The sequence below is a fragment of the Coregonus clupeaformis genome, unplaced genomic scaffold (genome assembly GCF_020615455.1).
Source record: "Coregonus clupeaformis isolate EN_2021a unplaced genomic scaffold, ASM2061545v1 scaf1018, whole genome shotgun sequence".
Taxonomy (NCBI): Eukaryota; Metazoa; Chordata; class Actinopteri; order Salmoniformes; family Salmonidae; genus Coregonus; species Coregonus clupeaformis.
Genome location: NW_025534472.1, coordinates 75,327 through 97,154, shown reverse-complemented (window position 1 = coordinate 97,154; position 21,828 = coordinate 75,327). Strand labels below are relative to the sequence as shown.

The 21,828-nt window shown below is 43.7% G+C and overlaps 1 protein-coding gene across 1 annotated transcript in view; it reads left to right on the top strand.

The window, feature by feature from the left end:
- The window catches only part of LOC121564125 (WD repeat-containing protein 93-like), a gene marked incomplete at its 3' end in the record, with an annotated part of 56,846 nt that extends 38,960 nt beyond the window's left edge, over positions 1–17,886 (top strand). The window contains exons 9-13 of the mRNA XM_045217339.1: positions 4,530–4,619; positions 4,915–5,040; positions 9,970–10,195; positions 11,360–11,420; positions 17,730–17,886. Of these exons, the coding sequence (XP_045073274.1) occupies positions 4,530–4,619; positions 4,915–5,040; positions 9,970–10,195; positions 11,360–11,420; positions 17,730–17,886 (660 nt within the window). The remainder of the gene's footprint in view (positions 1–4,529; positions 4,620–4,914; positions 5,041–9,969; positions 10,196–11,359; positions 11,421–17,729) is intronic.
- Between the last annotated feature and the right edge of the window lie 3,942 nt (positions 17,887–21,828).

Below are 21,828 nucleotides of genomic sequence, written 5' to 3'. Positions count from 1 at the left end.
TCCTGTACTCAGTAAACCTTTTGAGTATTTGATTATTGATTGTGTTGGTCCTCTGCCTCGTTCTAGAAAGGGTAGTAATTATTTGTTGACTGTGATGTGTCAGACCACTGGGTTTCCTGTTGCCTACCCTCTCCGGTCTATCACGACTAAGGCTGTGTTAAAAGCTTTGACTCAGTTTCTCTCACTGTTTGGAATCCCTAAGGTCATTCAAAGTGATCAAGGATCTAATTTCACCTCTAATCTCTTTGGACAGGTTCTCCAACAACTCCATATTAAACACAACTTGTCTAGCGCTTATCATGCCCAAAGTCAAGGAGCACTGGAACGTTTCCATCAAATACTTAAGTCTTTGTTGAGAGCTTATTGTACTGAGATGGATAAGGATTGGGAGGAGGGGTTGCCTTGGTTACTGTTAGCTGCTAGGGAGGTTTCACAGGAGAGCACGGGTTTTAGCCCAAATGACCTAGTGTTTGGACATCGGGTGCGTGGGCTTTTATCTGTTCTCCAGGATGACTGGAAGTCTCCCGAGCCTCCTCAGTCCCTGTTATCATATGTGGGTGATTTTCGGCGACGCTTGTATGCCGCTGGGGAAATGGCTAAAGAGGAGCTATCATCTTCACAGGACAGGATGAAGAGCATATATGATCGCCGAGCTGAGCCTCATCACTTTAGTCCAGGTGATCAGGTTCTGGCTCTGCTGCCAATTGTTGGTTCTCCTTTTCAAGCCAAGTTTCAAGGTTCATATACAGTGGTGCGCCAGTACACTGAGCAAAATTATCTAGTTGCCACTCCAGAACGGAGGAAAGCACACCAACTGTGCCATGTAAATTTGTTAAAACCCTATTATGCACGTTCCTCTGAGACTGAACAGGGGGAGTCTACAGAGGACGGTAAGGCTGTTCTTTTGGCTGATACTGTTTATTCCCTGAGTTCTGGTCATGCTAGGTCTGTGCAGGAGCAGGAAGATGTTTCTGGTCCCGACGATTGCATACTGCAGGGTAGATTGAAAAATTCAGAGACACTGGAGATTGTAGATAGCCTTCTTACTCATCTACCTGTTGATGAGCGGAAGAGAGGGTTGGTTTGATTCGGAGATTTCCAGGGTTGTTTTCGGATACACCTACACGTACAAACTTAATAGAACATGATATTGACATTGGAGATGCTGACCCCATTCGTCAACGGTTCTATAGAGTTTCTTCAGAGAAACTGCGTTGTCTGGATGCTGAGGTCAGGTACATGCTGGAGAGTAAAATAGCAGATCCTTCTTTCTCCAGTTGGGCTTCTCCCTGTATCTTGGGCAGTAAATCGGATGGAACAAATAGATTTTGTACGGACTACCGTAAGGTAAACGATGTCACTGGGCCGGATTCATTTCCTCTTCCTCGGATGGAGGACTGCGTTGGTCAAGTCGGCGCAGCTACGTTTGTGAGCAAATTTGACCTGTTAAAGGGGTATTGGCAGGTGCCACTGATGAGTAGGGCACGTGAAATCTCTGCCTTTATTACACCTGTTGGTCTGTACTCGTATTCGGTTATGAGTTTCGGACTGCGTAATGCGCCTGCCACTTTTCAGCGATTTATGAACAGGGTTGTCTCTGGTCTGGCCGGTTGCGCTGTTTATCTGGACGATGTAGTGATATATGCAGATGCTTGGGAGGAGCATCTGTCCCGTATTCAGGCCTTGTTCGGACGTCTGGCTGCGGGTCGCCTCACGATGAATTTGGCTGAATGTGAGTTTGCTCAGGCGACTGTGGTATACCTTGGAAAGGTGGTTGGGCAGGGTGACGTGCGCCCTGTTCATGAATATTGATGTGACCGACCATTGTTTGATTTTGTCATGTTCTATCTTTCCTGTTTGTCCCCTCCTAGTCTTGTGTTCTTCTTTCCTCTTAAAGGTTGCTTCCTGTGTAAAGGTTGCTGAGGGCTGGAGAGGAGGATGATGGGTGGGGCAAGTGGAGGTGTGAACATGTACAATTTGTCAGGTTGGGACGCAGGGGCTGGTATGTTGGTCCGGGGGTCCTTGTTGGTCCCCGGTCTTATGGGGGGTGTGACGACCCTCCCACTCTGTCTGCCGTATTCTCTCTTTGTTCTTGTTTCCTTGTTAGGATGCCGGTGGGCGGAGTTGGGAGGGTCGTCAGCTACATGGGAAACACCTGGGCCGGGTTGTCCCAGGATAAATGGACCTCTTCTACATTCATTAGGGAGACTCTCTCCAGGCAGATACTTTGATTTTGGTTGTGATATTTTTTGTGGCCTTTTTTGGGTTGTTTGCTTTGGCACTTATCAACACTTTTCTATATTACATTTATGCAAGCAAACACTCACTTACACTACTGATTACTGATTACACACCCCATTGTTATTTCAGTTAGTTACTTTAATTAATAAATATATACTTTGAGTACTCCTTGTCTCCACGTGTCTCCCTTTTGTTACGAACTTGAGCCGGTTCGTGACACTCTCCCCCTGTCTGTCTCTCTCCCCCTGTCTCTCTCTCCCCCTGTCTGTCTCTCTCTCCCCCTGTCTGTCTCTCTCTCCCCCTGTCTGTCTCTCTCCCCCTGTCTCTCTCTCCCCCTGTCTGTCTCTCTCTCTCCCTGTCTGTCTCTCTCTCCCCCTGTCTGTCTCTCTCTCCCCCTGTCTGTCTCTCTCTCCCCCTGTCTGTCTCTCTCCCCCTGTCTGTCTCTCTCTCCCCCTGTCTGCCTCTCTCTCCCCCTGTCTGTCTCTCTCTCCCCCTGTCTGTCTCTCTCTCCCCCTGTCTGTCTCTCTCTCCCCCTGTCTGTCTCTCTCTTCCCCTGTCTGTCTCTCTCTCCCCCTGTCTGTCTCTCTCTCCCCCTGTCTGTCTCTCTCTCCCCCTGTCTGTCTCTCTCTCCCCCTGTCTGTCTTTCTCTCCCCCTGTCTGTCTCTCTCTCCCCCTGTCTCTCTCTCCCCCTGTCTGTCTCTCTCTCCCCCTGTCTCTCTCTCCCCCTGTCTGTCTCTCTCCCCCTGTCTGTCTCTCTCTCCCCTGTCTGTCTCTCTCTCCCCCTGTCTGTCTCTCTCTCCCCCTGTCTGTCTCTCGCCCCCCTGTCTGTCTCTCTCTCCCCTGTCTGTCTCTCTCTCCCCTGTCTGTCTCTCTCTCCCCCTGTCTGTCTCTCTCTCCCCCTGTCTGTCTCTCTCCCCCTGTCTGTCTCTCTCTCCCCCTGTCTGTCTCTCTCTCCCCCTGTCTGTCTCTCTCTCCCCCCTGTCTGTCTCTCTCCCCCTGTCTGTCTCTCTCTCCCCCTGTCTGTCTCTCTCTCCCCCTGTCTGTCTCTCTCTCCCCCTGTCTGTCTCTCTCTCCCCCTGTCTGTCTCTCTCTCCCCCTGTCTGTCTCTCTCCCCCCCTGTCTGTCTCTCTCCCCCTGTCTGTCTCTCCCCCTGTCTGTCTCTCTCTCCCCCTGTCTGTCTCTCCCCCTGTCTGTCTCTCTCTCCCCCTGTCTGTCTCTCTCTCCCCCTGTCTGTCTCTCTCCCCCCTGTCTGTCTCTCTCTCCCCCTGTCTGTCTCTCTCTCCCCCTGTCTGTCTCTCTCTCCCCCTGTCTGTCTCTCTCTCCCCCTGTCTGTCTCTCTCTCCCCCTGTCTGTCTCTCTCTCCCCCTGTCTGTCTCTCTCTCCCCCTGTCTGTCTCTCTCTCCCCCCTGTCTGTCTCTCTCCCCCCTGTCTCTCTCTCTCCCCTGTCTGTCTCTCTCCCCTGTCTGTCTCTCTCTCCCCCTGTCTGTCTCTCTCTCCCCCTGTCTGTCTCTCTCTCCCCCTGTCTGTCTCTCTCTCCCCTGTCTGTCTCTCTCCCCCTGTCTGTCTCTCTCTCCCCCTGTCTGTCTCTCTCTCTCCCTGTCTGTCTGTCTCTCCCCTGTCTCTCTCTCCCCCTGTCTGTCTGTCTCTCCCCTGTCTCTCTCTCCCCCTGTCTCTCTCTCCCCCTGTCTCTCTCTCCCCCTGTCTGTCTCTCTCTCCCCCTGTCTGTCTCTCTCTCTCCCCCTGTCTGTCTCTCTCTCCCCTGTCTGTCTCTCTCTCCCCCTGCCTGTCTCTCTCCCCCTGACTGTCTCTCTCTCCCCCCTGACTGTCTCTCTCTCCCCCTGTCTGTCTCTCTCTCCCCCCTGTCTGTCTCTCTCTCCCCCTGTCTGTCTCTCTCCCCCTGTCTGTCTCTCTCTCCCCCTGTCTGTCTCTCTCTCCCCTGTCTGTCTCTCTCTCCCCCCTGTCTGTCTCTCTCTCCCCCTGCCTGTCTCTCTCCCCCTGACTGTCTCTCTCTCCCCCCTGACTGTCTCTCTCTCCCCCCTGACTGTCTCTCTCTCTCTCCCCTGTCTGTCTCTCTCTCCCCCTGTCTGTCTCTCTCTCCCCCTGTCTCTCTCTCCCCCTGTCTCTCTCTCCCCCTGTCTCTCTCTCCCCCCTGTCTGTCTCTCTCTCCCCCCTGTCTGTCTCTCTCTCCCCCTGTCTGTCTCTCTCTCCCCCTGTCTGTCTCTCTCTCTCCCCCTGTCTGTCTCTCTCCCCCTGTCTGTCTCTCTCCCCCTGCCTGTCTCTCTCTCCAGGAGGAGTGTCTGTAGCTGTGTGTCTGTGGTGGAGTGGCAGCCACAATCTGCTGCAGTACTTACTGTGGAAAGCTCCCAAAGACAAACCAGGTAGGTTGATTAGGTTGGGGGTTCTTTAGTCACGCGTACTATGAGATTACAATAGGATCTGTGTTGATGTTAAATAAGATCCTGGGTCTGTATTCAAGTGTCTGATCTAGGATCAGTTTGACCATTTAGATGATTCCATGGACAGAGGGGACCTGATCCCAGATCAGCACTCCCACTCTGAGGCTTTATGAATACAGGCCCTTCTAGTGTATGTCAGTATATTACCTGAGTGTTCTGGGTGTAGGAACGGTTCATGGCCAGCAGTGTTGCAGCTCATCATGTCTCTCTGTTCCAGACCCGGAGCCTGATGCCTTGTGGCCCAACGCCCAGGAGATCCTGTGTTCTGCTGTTAGCAGCTGTACTAGACACATAACTCTGGGCCTGGTTACTGAACTGGTCACTGTCTGGGACAGACACTTAGGTCAGTTCACTGTCCACACTGGTTCTGGGGCCTCAATGTTACCCTAAATATCGCACGCACAATAATATTGAGATTGATAAAGTTTCCAGTTATAAATCAGACGTGTCGTAAAACTGTGCACGTGAACAAGCATTATAACTCCGCCTGGAAAACGCCTCCATTCACCTTTTATAGTGACAATAACACTCTAATTTGCTGTATACTTTAGAAGTATTGGAATTAGGCCAAGACAGTTTCTAAGGAAATATCAATGCAGATGTCTTTGGAGGGGTTGGCAGAATGTTTTCTTTTGCTGTGACATTTGCTGTAGATTATCTGTCCGTTTCTGAAAGACAAAAACAATTGCACATTGTTGTGGACCTGTAAACAGATCGTTTGAATTCAAGAATGTTTTGCATTTACTTTTTCCCAAACCTAAATAGGCTATGCTGTACTGCCCGCAAATTCTGAAACATTGAAAAAAATGAAAACTACAGTACAGCGCTAGCCTACCTGTTCAACTGTTAAATTCTACTGTATGTTATAAACCGCGCTCCCTTTCGGATGCAAAAACATTTAGTTATAATATCTAATAGGCCCAAGGAGAGATGTGCATGGTCATCTGTTGTATGGCTACTTGGGGAATATCAACCATCACGGCCAGAAAAGGTGCGGAATTCATTCTGAAAATGGTTATGATATATGATATAAACTCAGCAAAAAAAATAAACGTCCTCTCACTGTCAACTGCGTTTATTTTCAGCAAACTTAACGTGTAAATATTTGTATGAACATAACAAGATTCAACAACTGAGACATAAACTGAACAAGTTCCACAGACATGTGACTAACATAAATGACCAAATGGGGGGTCAAAATCAAAAGTAACCAGCTGCATTAAGTACTGCAGTGCATCTCCTCCTCATGGACTGCACCAGATTTGCCAGTTCTTGCTGGGAGATGTTACCCCACTCTTCCACCAAGACACCTGCAAGTTCCTGGACATTTCTGGGGGGAATGGCCCTAGCCCTCACCCTCCGATCCAACAGGTCCCAGACGTGCCCAGATTGAGATCCTTGATGCCATCCTGTACCTGTCCCGCAGGTGTGATGTTCGGATGTACCGATCCTGTGCAGGTGTTGTTTCACGTGATCTGCCACTGCGAGGACGATCAGCTGTCCGTCCTGTCTCCCTGTAGTGTTGTCTTAGGCATCTCACAGTACGGACATTGCAATATATAACCCTGGACCCATCTGCAGTCCTCATGCCTCCTTGCAGCATGCCGAAGGCACGTTCACACAGATGAGCAGGGACCCTGGGTATCTTTCTTTTGGTGTTTTTCAGTCAGTAGAAAGGCCTCTTTAGTGTCCTAAGTTTTCATAACTGTGACCTTAATTGCCTACTGTCAGTAAGCTGTTAGTGTCTTAACGACCGTTCCACAGGTGCATGTTCATTAAAGTCATTAAGGTGTCGAGGCTGACGTTTGGCAACTCGAACCTTCAGCTCCCTCCACAGATTTTCTATGGGATTAAGGTCTGGAGACTGGCTAGGCCACTCCAGGACCTTAATGTGCTTCTTCTTGAGCCACTCCTTTGTTGCCTTGGCCGTGTGTTTTGGGTCATTGTCATGCTGGAATACCCATCCACGACCCATTTTCAATGCCCTGGCTGAGGGAAGGAGGTTCTCACCCAAGATTTGACGGTACATGGCCCCGTCCATTGTCCCTTTGATGCGGTGAAGTTGTCCTGTCCCCTTAGCAGAAAAACACCCCCAAAGCATAATGTTTCCACCTCCATGTTTGACGGTGGGGATGGTGTTCTTGGGATCATAGGCAGCATTCCTCCTCCTCCAAACACGGCGAGTTGAGTTGATGCTCCATTTTGGTCTCATCTGAACATAACACTTTCACCCAGTTCTCCTCTGAATCATTCAGATGTTCATTGGCAAACTTCAGACGGGCATGTATATGTGCTTTCTTGAGCAGGTGGACCTTGCGGGCGCTGCAGGATTTCAGTCCTTCACGGCGTAGTGTGTTACCAATTGTTTTCTTGGTGACTATGGTCCCAGCTGCCATTTTTTTATTGGTACATTTTTTGGGGGAAGCCTGGCTTCCCTTGGCATCCATGAATACACACCACTGGTTGTTAATAATAGTACAAATGCAGGGCTATCGATACACTTTGCTACTCATTCATTGCAGCTGCAGCGAGAGTGGAAGTAGAGAGAAGCACGTTTTATGTTTTGTAATAGAGTTGAATAAAAACAGTGCTGACAGGTCTGAATAAAAACAGTGTTGACAGTACTGAATAAAAACAGTGTTGACAGTACTAAATAAAAACAGTGTTGACAGTACTGAATAAAAACAGTGTTGACAGGTCTGAATAAAAACAGTGCTGACAGGTCTGAATAAAAACAGTGTTGACAGTACTGAATAAAAACAGTGTTGACAGTACTAAATAAAAACAGTGTTGACAGTACTGAATAAAAACAGTGCTGACAGGTCTGAATAAAAACAGTGCTGACAGTACTGAATAAAAACAGTGTTGACAGTACTGAATAAAAACAGTGTTGACAGGTCTGAATAAAAACAGTGCTGACAGTACTGAATAAAAACAGTGTTGACAGTACTGAATAAAAACAGTGTTGACAGAACTAAATAAAAACAGTGTTGACAGGTCTGAATAAAAACAGTGCTGACAGTACTGAATAAAAACAGTGTTTACAGGTCTGAATAAAAACAGTGTTGACAGTACTGAATAAAAACAGTGTTGACAGGTCTGAATAAAAACAGTGCTGACAGTACTGAATAAAAACAGTGTTGACAGGTCTGAATAAAAACAGTGCTGACAGTACTGAATAAAAACAGTGTTGACAGTACTGAATAAAAACAGTGTTGACAGGTCTGAATAAAAACAGTGCTGACAGTACTGAATAAAAACAGTGTTGACAGTACTGAATAAAAACAGTGTTGACAGTACTAAATAAAAACAGTGTTGACAGGTCTGAATAAAAACAGTGCTGACAGTACTGAATAAAAACAGTGTTGAAAGTACTGAATAAAAACAGTGTTGACAGTACTGAATAAAAACAGTGTTGACAGGTCTGAATAAAAACAGTGTTGACAGTACTGAATAAAAACAGTGTTGACAGTACTGAATAAAAACAGTGTTGACAGGTCTGAATAAAAACAGTGCTGACAGTACTGAATAAAAACAGTGTTGACAGTACTGAATAAAAACAGTGTTGACAGTACTGAATAAAAACAGTGTTGACAGTACTGAATAAAAACAGTGTTGACAGGTCTGAATAAAAACAGTGTTGACAGGTCTGAATAAAAACAGTGTTGACAGGTCTGAATAAAAACAGTGTTGACAGTACTGAATAAAAACAGTGTTGACAGGTCTGAATAAAAACAGTGCTGACAGTACTGAATAAAAACAGTGTTGACAGTACTGAATAAAAACAGTGTTGACAGTACTGAATAAAAACAGTGTTGACAGGTCTGAATAAAAACAGTGTTGACAGGTCTGAATAAAAACAGTGCTGACAGTACTGAATAAAAACTTAAACATGAATTCACTCATAAAAACAGCAGCTCTGTGCTGTATTCTTTCTTTGGTCATGGTTTTAAAAGTTATGAAATCTTACGTAGGCGAGTATCAAACTTTGCTGTGGCCGGGGGTCGTAGAAGCTGTAGACTCAGTGATTTGAACTATCCGATTGGCCAGCAGCACTCAATTTAGCCACAGATCTCCCGGTCTTCCGGATAGGCGGAGATTGTCTTTTCAGACAAATTAAAGGGTTACAAATGGGAACAATTAGCCTACCCAGTGCACAGGGCTTCTGAATCAAATGCACCTACCGCCAACAGGGCTTTTGAATCAAATGCACCTACCACCAACAGGGCTTCTGAATCAAATGCACCTACCACCAACAGGGCTTCTGAATCAAATGCACCTACCGCCAACAGGGCTTCTGAATCAAATGCACCTACCGCCAACAGGGCTTCTGAATCAAATGCACCTACCGCCAACAGGGCTTCTGAATCAAATGCACCTACCGCCAACAGGGCTTCTGAATCAAATGCACCTACCGCCAACAGGGCTTCTGAATCAAATGCACCTACCGCCAACAGGGCTTCTGAATCAAATGCACCTACCGCCAACAGGGCTTCTGAATCAAATGCACCTACCGCCAACAGGGCTTCTGAATCAAATGCACCTACCACCAACAGGGCTTCTGAATCAAATGCACCTACCGCCAACAGCACAACACCAATAAAACAAAAAGGAGTGCAAGTCTTTATCATTGGCTTTTCGACACAAACGTTTGGTGATCGACTAGTAATGCCTTGAAGATCCACCAGTCGATTGACCGGTTGGTGATCCACTAGTAATGCCTTGAAGATCCACCAGTCGATTGACCGGTTGGTGATCCACTAGTAATGCCTTGAAGATCCACCAGTCGATTGACCGGTTGGTGATCCACTAGTAATGCCTTGAAGATCCACCAGTCGATTGACCGGTTGGTGATCCACTAGTAATGCCTTGAAGATCCACCAGTCGATTGACCGGTTGGTGACCACTGGTCTAAAGTTTGCCTGAGGATAAGCACATTCTCACATCAAGGTCAGATTTGATAAATGCCAACTTTTGCCTGAACTGGCGAATGCATGTTTTGGGGTATATCTTTATGCATATGCAACATTTGTAAATGAGGCCACTGGTGAAAAGCACACAACACCATAATATTTCTAAGTAAATGTTTTCTTATTTCTTTGTTTTGTTTACCTCGGTTGTTAAGTTGCCGTTTCATATGCACAGACCCTCGAGCCTATTTCTTATCTGTATAAGAACCTAGAAGAGCTGCGCTGTAGGTATTTATTTCCTAAATGGATGAAATGAATATGACTGTGCAGTAAGGCTCTTATCTCTCTCCTCCATTGTGTAGGTCTTCCTCTGTCTGTTGTCTCATTGGCAGCAGACAGTGTGTTCAGCAGCATTATGTTTGTGGATGACTGGCCTCGTACTGCTGCTGAGGATGGCCTACACAGCCAGGGTGCTACCCACACCAGCACACAGGTCCATATACTGGTCACCTGGAAGAGTGGAGCAGGTCATCTAGTCTACGCAGGAAGAGGACTGAACTCTCATGATGTCACACAACTAGCAGAAAGGTTTACAGGATTCTATTCTATTCTACACAATCTATCAGAAGGTTAATTTGAGTAACCCATACCAAGTTACATTACATAAACATTGATAGAAACATGATATAGAGCTCCATAACTTCCTGTCTTCCATCTGTCAGACCATCAGCTCCAGGGTGTTCCCCTCCCTCCATAACTTCCTGTCTTCTATCTGTCAGACCATCAGCTCCAGGGTGTTTCCCCTCCCTCCATAACTTCCTGTCTCTCCTGTCTCCTATCTGTCAGACCATCAGCTCCAGGGTGTTCCCCTCCCTCCATAACTTCCTGTCTTCTATCTGTCAGACCATCAGCTCCAGGGTGTTTCCCCTCCCTCCATAACTTCCTGTCTCTCCTGTCTCCTATCTGTCAGACCATCAGATCCAGGGTGTTTCCCCTCCCTCCATAACTTCCTGTCTCTCCTGTCTTCTATCTGTCAGACCATCAGCTCCAGGGTGTTTCCCCTCCCTCCATAACTTCCTGTCTCTCCTGTCTCCTATCTGTCAGACCATCAGCTCCAGGGTGTTCCCCTCCCTCCATAACTTCCTGTCTCTCCTGTCTCCTATCTGTCAGACCATCAGCTCCAGGGTGTTCCCCTCCCTCCATAACTTCCTGTCTCTCCTGTCTTCTATCTGTCAGACCATCAGCTCCAGGGTGTTTCCCCTCCCTCCATAACTTCCTGTCTCCTATCTGTCAGACCATCAGCTCCAGGCTGTTTCCCCTCCCTCCATAACTTCCTGTCTCTCCTGTCTCCTATCTGTCAGACCATCAGCTCCAGGGTGTTTCCCCTCCCTCCATAACTTCCTGTCTCTCCTGTCTCCTATCTGTCAGACCATCAGCTCCAGGCTGTTTCCCCTCCCTCCATAACTTACTGTCTCTCCTGTCTTCTATCTGTCAGACCATCAGCTCCAGGGTGTTTCCCCTCCCTCCATAACTTCCTGTCTCTCCTGTCTCCTATCTGTCAGACCATCAGCTCCAGGGTGTTTCCCCTCCCTCCATAACTTCCTGTCTTCTATCTGTCAGACCATCAGCTCCAGGGTGTTCCCCTCCCTCCATAACTTCCTGTCTCTCCTGTCTCCTATCTGTCAGACCATCAGCTCCAGGGTGTTCCCCTCCCTCCATAACTTCCTGTCTCTCCTGTCTCCTATCTGTCAGACCATCAGATCCAGGCTGTCTCCCCGTGGTGACTGCTACTGTTCCGTTCCTCCAGCGCCTGGTAAACCAGCTTCATTACGTTGACTCTCTCAGGCCACCATGTCCATCTCCCTCTCATCAGATGGAGTGATTTAGAAGATTCCAGTGATGCTGGACTAGTGTGTTTCTCTGTGTCACTATCCTCTATCTACAGTGAGGGAAAAAAGGATTTCATCCCCTGCTGATTTTGTACGTTTGCCCACTGACAAAGAAATGATCAGTCTATAATTTTAATGGTAGGTTTATTTGAACAGTGAGAGACAGAATAACAACAAAAAAATCCAGAAAAACGCATGTCAAAAATGTTATAAATTGATTTGCATTTTAATGAGGGAAGTAAGTATTTGACAGCTCTGCAAAACATGACTTAGTACTTGGTGGCAAAACCCTTGTTGGCAATCACAGAGGTCAGACGTTTCTTGTAGTTGGCCACCAGGTTTGCACACATCTCAGGAGGGATTTTGTCCCATTCCTCTTTGCAGATCTTCTCCAAGTCATTAAGGTGTCGAGGCTGACGTTTGGCAACTCGAACCTTCAGCTCCCTCCACAGATTTTCTATGGGGTTAAGGTCTGGAGACTGGCTAGGCCACTCCAGGACCTTAATGTGCTGCTTCTTGAGCCACTCCTTTGTTGCCTTGGCCGTGTGTTTTGGGTCATTGTCATGCTGGAATACCCATCCACGACCCATTTTCAATGCTCTGGCTGAGGGAAGGAGGTTCTCACCCAAGATTTGACGGTACATGGCCCCGTCCATCGTCCCTTTGATGCGGTGAAGTTGTCCTGTCCCCTTAGCAGAAAAACACCCCCAAAGCATAATGTTTCCACCTCCATGTTTGACGGTGGGGATGGTGTTCTTGGGGTCATAGGCAGCATTCCTCCTCCTCCAAACACGGTGAGTTGAGTTGATGCCAAAGAGCTCGATTTTGGTCTCATCTGACCACAACACTTTCACCCAGTTCTCCTCTGAATCATTCAGATGTTCATTGGCAAACTTCAGACGGCCCTGTATATGTGCTTTCTTGAGCAGGGGGACCTTGCGGGCGCTGCAGGATTTCAGTCCTTCACGGCGTAGTGTGTTACCAATTGTTTTCTTGGTGACTATGGTCCCAGCTGTCACGATCGTCGGGAACAGAGGACCAAGGCGCAGCGTGGAAGGTGAACATACTTATTTATTTAATGATACACGAACAAAACGATAACGTGACATCCTTGGTTACAATAAACACACCAACACGGAACAAGATCCCACCAACACTGTGGGAAAACCACCTGACTAAATATGGTTCCCAATCAGAGACAACCAGCAACAGCTGACACTCGTTGCCTCTGATTGAGAACCACTCTGGCCAACATAGATATACAAAAACTAGACTAGACACAACGAGCACAAAACATAAACTCTACACACCCTGGCTCAACTTAAAAGAGTCCCTAGAGCCAGGGCGTGACACCAGCTGCCTTGAGATCATTGACAAGATCCTCCTGTGTAGTTCTGGGCTGATTCCTCACCGTTCTCATGATCATTGCAACTACACGAGGTGAGATCTTGCATGGAGCCCCAGGCCGAGGGAGATTGACAGTTCTTTTGTCACCTTCTCACCAAGCTGCTTGGCGATGGTCTTGTAGCCCATTCCAGCCTTGTGTAGGTCTACAATCTTGTGCCTGACATCCTTGGAGAGCTCTTTGGTCTTGGCCATGGTGGAGAGTTTGGAATCTAATTGATTGATTGCTTCTGTGGACAGGTGTCTTTTATACAGGTAACATACTGAGATTAGGAGCACTCCCTTTAAGAGTGTGCTCCTAATCTCAGCTTGTTACCTGTATAAAAGACACCTGGGAGCCAGAAATCTTTCTGATTGAGAGGGGGTCAAATACTTATTTCCCTCATTAAAATGCAAATCAATTTATAACATTTTTGACATGCGTTTTTCTGGATTTTTTTGTTGTTATTCTGTCTCTCACTGTTCAAATAAACCTACCATTAAAATTATAGACTGATCGTTTCTTTGTCAGTGGGCAAACTTAGAAAATCAGCAGGGGATCAAATAATTGTTTCCCCTCACTGTATCTTAGTTATCTTACTACTCCTATCTTAGTTGTCTTATCTTTCTACTCCTATCTTAGTTACCTTACTACTCCTATCTTAGTCATCTTATCTTACTACTCCTATCTTAGTTATCTTACTATTTCTATCTTAGTTATCTTACTACTCCTATCTTAGTCATCTTATCTTATCTATGTGGTCCTCTGTAGCTCAGCTGGTAGAGCACGGCGCTTGTAACGCCAAGGTAGTGGGTTCGATCCCCGGGACCACCCATACACAAAAAAAATGTATGCACGCATGACTGTAAGTCGCTTTGGATAAAAGCGTCTGCTAAATGGCATATTATTATTATTATTATATCTTACTACTTCTATCTTAGTTTTCTTACTACTCATATCTTAGTTATCTTACTACTCCTATCTTAGTCATCTTATCTTTCTACTCCTATCTTGGTTATCTTACTACTCCTATCTTAGTTATCTTACTACTCCTATCTTAGTCATCTTATCCTTCTACTCCTATCTTAGTTATATTACTACTCCTATCTTAGTTATCTTACTACTCCTATCTTAGTCATCTTATCTTACTACTTATATCTTAGTTATCTTACTACTCCTATCTTAGTCATTTTATCTTACTACTTCTATCTTAGTTATCTTACTACTCCTATCTTAGTTAACTTATCTTACTACTCCTATCTTAGTTATCTTATTACTTCTATCTTAGTTATCTTACTACTCCTATCTTAGTTATCTTACTACTCCTATCTTAGTCATTTTATCTTACTACTTCTATCTTAGTTATCTTACTACTCCTATCTTAGTCATCTTATCTTATTACTTCTATCTTAGTTATCTTACTACTCCTATCTTAGTTATCTTATTACTTCTATCTTAGTTATCTTACTACTCCTATCTTAGTTATTTAACTACTCCTATCTTAGTTATCTTATTACTCCTATCTTAGTTATCTTACTACTCCTATCTTGGTTATCTTACTACTCCTATCTTGGTTATCTTACTACTCCTATCTTGGTTATCTTACTACTCCTATCTTGGTTATCTTACTACTCCTATCTTGGTTATCTTACTACTCCTATCTTAGTTATCTTATTACTTCTATCTTAGTTATCTTACTACTCCTATCTTAGTCATTTTATCTTACTACTTCTATCTTAGTTATCTTACTACTCCTATCTTAGTTATCTTATTACTTCTATCTTAGTTATCTTACTACTCCTATCTTAGTCATTTTATCTTACTACTTCTATCTTAGTTATCTTACTACTCCTATCTTAGTTATCTTACTACTTCTATCTTAGTTATCTTACTACTTCTATCTTAGTCATCTTATCTTACTACTTCTATCTTAGTTATCTTACTACTCCTATCTTAGTCATCTTATTTTACTACTCCTATCTTAGTTATCTTGCTACTCCTATCTTAGTTATCTTACTACTCCTATCTTATTTATCTTTCTACTCCTATCTTAGTTATCTTATTACGTCTATCTTAGTTATCTTACTACTCCTATCTTAGTTACCTTACTACTCCTATCTTAGTTATCTTACTACTCCTATCTTAGTTATCTTACTACTCCTATCTTAGTTATCTTACTACTCCTATCTTAGTCATCTTATCTTACTACTTCTATCTTAGTTATCTTACTACTCCTATCTTAGTCATCTTATTTTACTACTCCTATCTTAGTTATCTTGCTACTCCTATCTTAGTTATCTTATTACTCCTATCTTAGTTATCTTACTACTCCTATCTTATTTATCTTTCTACTCCTATCTTAGTTATCTTATTACGTCTATCTTAGTTATCTTACTACTCCTATCTTAGTTACCTTACTACTCCTATCTTAGTTATCTTACTACTCCTATCTTAGTTATCGTACTACTCCTATCTTAGTTATCTTATTACTCCTATCTTAGTTATCTTACTACTCCTATCTTAGTTACCTTACTACTCCTATCTTAGTTACCTTACTACTCCTATCTTAGTTACCTTACTACTCCTATCTTAGTTATCTTACTACTTCTATCTTAGTTATCTTACTACTCCTATCTTAGTCATCTTATTTTACTACTCCTATCTTAGTTATCTTGCTACTCCTATCTTAGTTATCTTATTACTCCTATCTTAGTTATCTTACTACTCCTATCTTATTTATCTTTCTACTCCTATCTTAGTTATCTTATTACTTATATCTTAGTTATCTTACTACTCCTATCTTAGTTACCTTACTACTCCTATCTTAGTTATCTTACTACTCCTATCTTAGTTATCGTACTACTCCTATCTTAGTTATCTTATTACTCCTATCTTAGTTATCTTATTACTCCTATCTTAGTTATCTTATTACTCCTATCTTAGTTATCTTACTACTCCTATCTTAGTTACCTTACTACTCCTATCTTAGTTATCTTACTACTTCTATCTTAGTTACCTTACTACTCCTATCTTAGTTATCTTGCTACTCCTATCTTAGTTATCTTTCTACTCCTATCTTAGTTATCTTATCTTTCTACTCCTATCTTAGTTATCTTGCTACTCCTATCTTAGTTATCTTATTACTTCTGTTAGTTATCTTACTACTCCTATCTTAGTTATCTTACTACTCCTATCTTAGTTATCTTACTACTCCTATCTTAGTTATCTTATCTTTCTACTCCTTACTACTCCTATCTTAGTTATCTTATTGTTCCTATCTTAGTTGTCTTAATACTCCTATCTTAGTTATCTTACTACTCCTATCTTAGTCATCTTATCTTACTACTTCTATCTTAGTTGTCTTACTACTCCTATCTTAGTTATCTTATCTTTCTACTCCTATCTTAGTTATCTTACTACTCCTATCTTAGTTATCGTATCTTTCTACTCCTATCTTAGTTATCTTACTACTCCTATCTTAGTTATCTTACTACTCCTATCTTAGTCATCTTATCTTACTACTTCTATCTTAGTTATCTTACTACTCCTATCTTAGTCATTTTATCTTACTACTCCTATCTTAGTTATCTTATTGTTCCTATCTTAGTTGTCTTAATACTCCTATCTTAGTTATCTTACTACTCCTATCTTAGTCATCTTATCTTACTACTTCTATCTTAGTTATCTTACTACTCCTATCTTAGTCATTTTATCTTACTACTTCTATCTTAGTTATCTTACTACTCCTATCTTAGTTATCTTATTACTTCTATCTTAGTTATCTTACTACTCCTATCTTAGTTATCTTACTACTCCTATCTTAGTTATCTTCCTACTCCTATCTTAGTTATCTTATCTTTCTACTCCTATCTTAGTTATCTTGCTACTCCTATCTTAGTTATCTTATTACTTCTGTTAGTTATCTTACTACTCCTATCTTAGTTATCTTACTACTCCTATCTTAGTTATCTTATTGTTCCTATCTTAGTTGTCTTACTACTCCTATCTTAGTTATCTTACTACTCCTATCTTAGTTATCTTGCTACTCCTATCTTAGTTATCTTGCTACTCCAATCTTAGTTATCTTATCTTTCTACTCCTATCTTAGTTATCTTGCTACTCCTATCTTAGTTATCTTATTACTTCTGTTAGTTATCTTACTACTCCTATCTTAGTTATCTTACTACTCCTATCTTAGTCATCTTATCTTACTACTCCTATCTTAGTCATTTTATCTTACTACTCCTATCTTAGTTATCTTACTACTCCTATCTTAGTTATCTTATCTTTCTACTCCTTACTACTCCTATCTTAGTTATCTTATTGTTCCTATCTTAGTTGTCTTACTACTCCTATCTTAGTTATCTTACTACTCCTATCTTAGTCATCTTATCTTACTACTTCTATCTTAGTTATCTTACTACTCCTATCTTAGTCATCTTATCTTACTACTCCTATCTTAGTCATTTTATCTTACTACTCCTATCTTAGTTATCTTACTACTCCTATCTTAGTTATCTTATCTTTCTACTCCTTACTACTCCTATCTTAGTTATCTTATTGTTCCTATCTTAGTTGTCTTACTACTCCTATCTTAGTTATCTTACTACTCCTATCTTAGTTATCTTACTACTCCTATCTTAGTTATCGTATCTTTCTACTCCTATCTGATCATGTTTCCTCATGGTCCGTGGTAAACAGTCTCTGATCATGTTTCCTCATGGTCCGTGGTAAACAGTCTCTGATCATGTTTCCTCATGGTCCGTGGTAAACAGTCTCTGATCATGTTTCCTCATGGTCCGTGGTAAACAGTCTCTGATCATGTTTCCTCATGGTCCGTGGTAAACAGGCTCTGATCATGCAGAGGAATGGGAAGATCTTCCTCCAAGACGTGGTAGATGGGAGAGTAGTGTGCTGCTTCTCTCTCCCAGACACTCATCTCCTGGCCAGTCCCTGGGATCCTGTGTTTCTACTGGACCCCAGCCAGCAGGCTCTGCTCATACTAGGTACTGGAACGTCTTGCAAGACAAAACAGATAAACATTTCATTTCATACTCTGCTTAGATTTATATGGCATGGACAAATTATATTAAACCGACAAAATTGTGTTGCATGGTTCTAAAGCCTCTGTTCATAGGAGGTACTGGAACAATGGACAATACTGTATCTTGAAAGACATCTTTTATAAATATTTTATTCTAGATTATTTCTGGATTTAGTTTTATGCTAGGTTGAAGATGACAAAGTTTAAGACAACGGGATTCTAATAACCCAGAACTGTTTGCAACAATAGGACCAAACTATGCTAGATAGCAATGGCTCTGGTAGTTAGTTATGGCTCTGGTAGATAGTAGTGGCTCTGGTAGATAGTAGTGGCTCTGGTAGATAGTAGTGGCTCTGGTAGATAGTAGTGGCTCTGGTAGATAGTAGTGGCTCTGGTAGATAGTAATGGTAGATAGTAATGGCTCTGGTAGATAGTAATGGCTCTGGTAGATAGTAGTGGCTCTGGTAGATAGTAGTGGCTCTGGTAGATAGTAATGGTAGATAGTAGTGGCTCTGGTAGATAGTAGTGGCTCTGGTAGATAGTAGTGGCTCTGGTAGATAGTAATGGCTCTGGTAGATAGTAGTGGCTCTGGTAGATAGTAATGGCTCTGGTAGATAGTAGTGGCTCTGGTAGATAGTAGTGGCTCTGGTAGATAGTAGTGGCTCTGGTAGATAGTAATGGCTCTGGTAGATAGTAATGGCTCTGGTAGATAGTAGTGGCTCTGGTAGATAGTAGTGGCTCTGGTAGATAGTAGTGGCTCTGGTAGATAGTAGTGGCTCTGGTAGATAGTAGTGGCTCTGGTAGATAGTAGTGGCTCTGGTAGATAGTAGTGGCTCTGGTAGATAGTAGTGTAGTAGATAGTAGTGGCTCTGGTAGATAGTAAGTGGCTCTGGTAGATAGTAGTGGCTCTGGTAGATAGTAGTGGCTCTGGTATAGTTGGCTCTTAGATAGTAGTGGCTCTGGTAGATAGTAGTGGCTCTGGTAGATAGTAGTGGCTCTGGTAGATAGTAGTGGCTCTGGTAGATAGTAGTGGCTCTGGTAGATAGTAGTGGCTCTGGTAGATAGTAGTGGCTCTGGTAGATAGTAGTGGCTCTGGTAGATAGTAGATAGTAGTGGCTCTGGTAGATAGTAGTGGCTCTGGTAGATAGTAGTGGCTCTGGTAGATAGTAGTGGCTCTGGTAGATAGTAGTGGCTCTGGTAGATAGTAATGGCTCTGGTAGATAGTAGTGGCTCTGGTAGATAGTGTGGTAGATAGTAGTGGCTCTGTGATGGTAGATAGTAGTGGCTCTGGTAGATAGTAGGCTCTGGTAGATAGTAGTGGCTCTGGTAGATAGTAGTGGCTCTGGTAGATAGTAGTGGCTCTGGTAGATAGTAGTGGCTCTGGTAGATAGTAGTGGCTCTGGTAGATAGTAGATAGTAGTGGCTCTGGTAGATAGTAGATAGTAGTGGCTCTGGTAGATAGTAGTGGCTCTGGTAGATAGTAGTGGCTCTGGTAGATAGTAGTGGCTCTGGTAGATAGTAATGGCTCTGGTAGATAGTAGTGGCTCTGGTAGATAGTAGATAGTAATGGCTCTGGTAGATAGTAGTGGCTCTGGTAGATAGTAATGGCTCTGGTAGATAGTAGTGGCTCTATTAGATAGTAGTGGCTCTGGTAGATAGTAGTGGCTCTGGTTGTAGATAGTAGTTGCTCTGGTAGATAGTAGTGGCTCTGGTAGATAGTAGTGGCTCTGTAGATAGTAGTGGCTCTGGTAGATAGTAGTGGCTCTGGTAGATAGTAGTGGCTCTGGTAGATAGTAGTGGCTCTGGTAGATAGTAGTGGCTCTGTGAATAGTAGTGGCTCTGGTGGATAGTAGTGGCTCTGGTAGATAGTAGTGGCTCTGGTAGATAGTAGTGGCTCTGGTAGATAGTAATGGCTCTGGTAGATAGTAGTGGCTCTGGTAGATAGTAATGGCTCTGGTAGATAGTAGTGGCTCTGGTAGATAGTAGATAGTAATGGCTCTGGTAGATAGTAGTGGCTCTGGTAGATAGTAGTGGCTCTGGTAGATAGTAGTGGCTCTGGTAGATAGTAATGGCTCTGGTAGATAGTAACTCTGGTAGATAGTAGTGGCTCTGGTAGATAGTAGTGGCTCTGGTAGATAGTAGTGGCTCTGGTAGATAGTAGTGGCTCTGGTAGATAGTAGTGGCTCTGGTAGATAGTAGATAGTAGTGGCTCTGGTAGATAGTAGTGGCTCTGCAGATGGTAGTGGCTCTGTAGATAGTAGTGGCTCTGGTAGTAGATAGTAGTGGCTCTGGTAGATAGTAGTGGCTCTGGTAGATAGTAGTGGCTCTGGTAGATAGTAGTGGCTCTGGTAGATAGTAATGGCTCTGAGATAGTAGGGCTCAGATAGTAATGGCTCTGGTAAGTAGATAGTAGTGGCTCTGGTAGATAGTAGATAGTAATGGCTCTGGTAGATAGTAGTGGCTCTGGTAGATAGTAGTGGCTCTGGTAGATAGTAGTGGCTCTGGTAGATAGTAGTGGCTCTGGTAGATAGTAATGGCTCTGGTAGATAGTAGTGGCTCTGGTAGATAGTAGTGGCTCTGGTAGATAGTAATGGTAGATAGTAATGGCTCTGGTAGATAGTAGTGGCTCTGGTAGATAGTAGTGGTAGATAGTAGTGGCTCTGGTAGATAGTAGTGGCTCTGGTAGATAGTAGTGGCTCTGGTAGATAGTAGTGGCTCTGGTAGATAGTAGTGGCTCTGAGTAGATAGTAATGGCTCTGGTAGATGATAGTGGCTCTGGTAGATAGTAGGTGTAGATAGTAATGGCTCTGGTAGATAGTAGTGGCTCTGGTAGATAGTAGTAGCTCTGGTAGATAGTAATGGCTCTGGTAGATAGTAGTGGCTCTGGTAGATAGTAGTGGCTCGTGTGGTAGATAGTAATGGCTCTGGTAGATAGTAGCTCTGGTAGATAGTAGTGGCTCTGGTAGATAGTAGTGGCTCTGGTAGAGTAGTGGCTCTGGTAGATAGTAGTGGCTCTGGTAGATAGTAATGGCTCTGGTAGATAGTAGTGGCTCTGGTAGATAGTAGTGGCTCTGGTAGATAGTAGTGGCTCTGGTAGATAGTAGTGGCTCTGGTAGATAGTAGTGGCTCTGGTAGATAGTAGTGGCTCTGGTAGATAGTAGTGACTCTGGTAGATAGTAGTGACTCTGGTAGATAGTAGTAGGCTCTGGTAGATAGTAGTGGCTCTGTACAGTAGATAGTAGTGGCTCTGGTAGATAGTAGTGGCTCTGGTAGATAGTAGAGCTCTAGTAGAGTAATGGCTCTGGTAGATGGTAGTTTGGCTCTGGTAGATAGTAGTGGCTCTGGTAGATAGTAGTGGCTCTGGTAGATAGTAGATAGTAGATGTATGGCTCTGGTAGATAGTAGTTAGTGGCTCTGGTAGATAGTAGTGGCTCTGTAGATAGTAGTGGCTCTGGTAGATAGTAGTGGCTCTGGTAGATAGTAGTGGCTCTGGTAGATGTAGAGTAGTAGATAGTAGTGGCTCTGGTAGATAGTAGTGGCTCTTGAGTAGATAGTAATGGCTCTGGTAGATAGCATAGTAGTGGCTCTGGTAGATAGTAGTGGCTCTGGTAGATAGTAGTGGCTCTGTAGATAGATGGCTGGATAGTAGATAGTAGTGGCTCTGGTAGATAGTCTCTAGATAGTAGTGGCTCTGGTAGATAGTAGTGGCTCTGGTAGATAGTAGTGGCTCTGGTAGATAGTAGTGGCTCTGGTAGATAGTAGTGGCTCTGGTAGATAGTAATGGCTCTGGTAGATAGTAGTGGCTCTGGTAGATAGTAGTGGCTCTGGTAGATAGTGGCTCTGGTAGATAGTAGTGGCTCTGGTAGATAGTAGTGGCTCTGGTAGATAGTAATGGCTCTGGTAG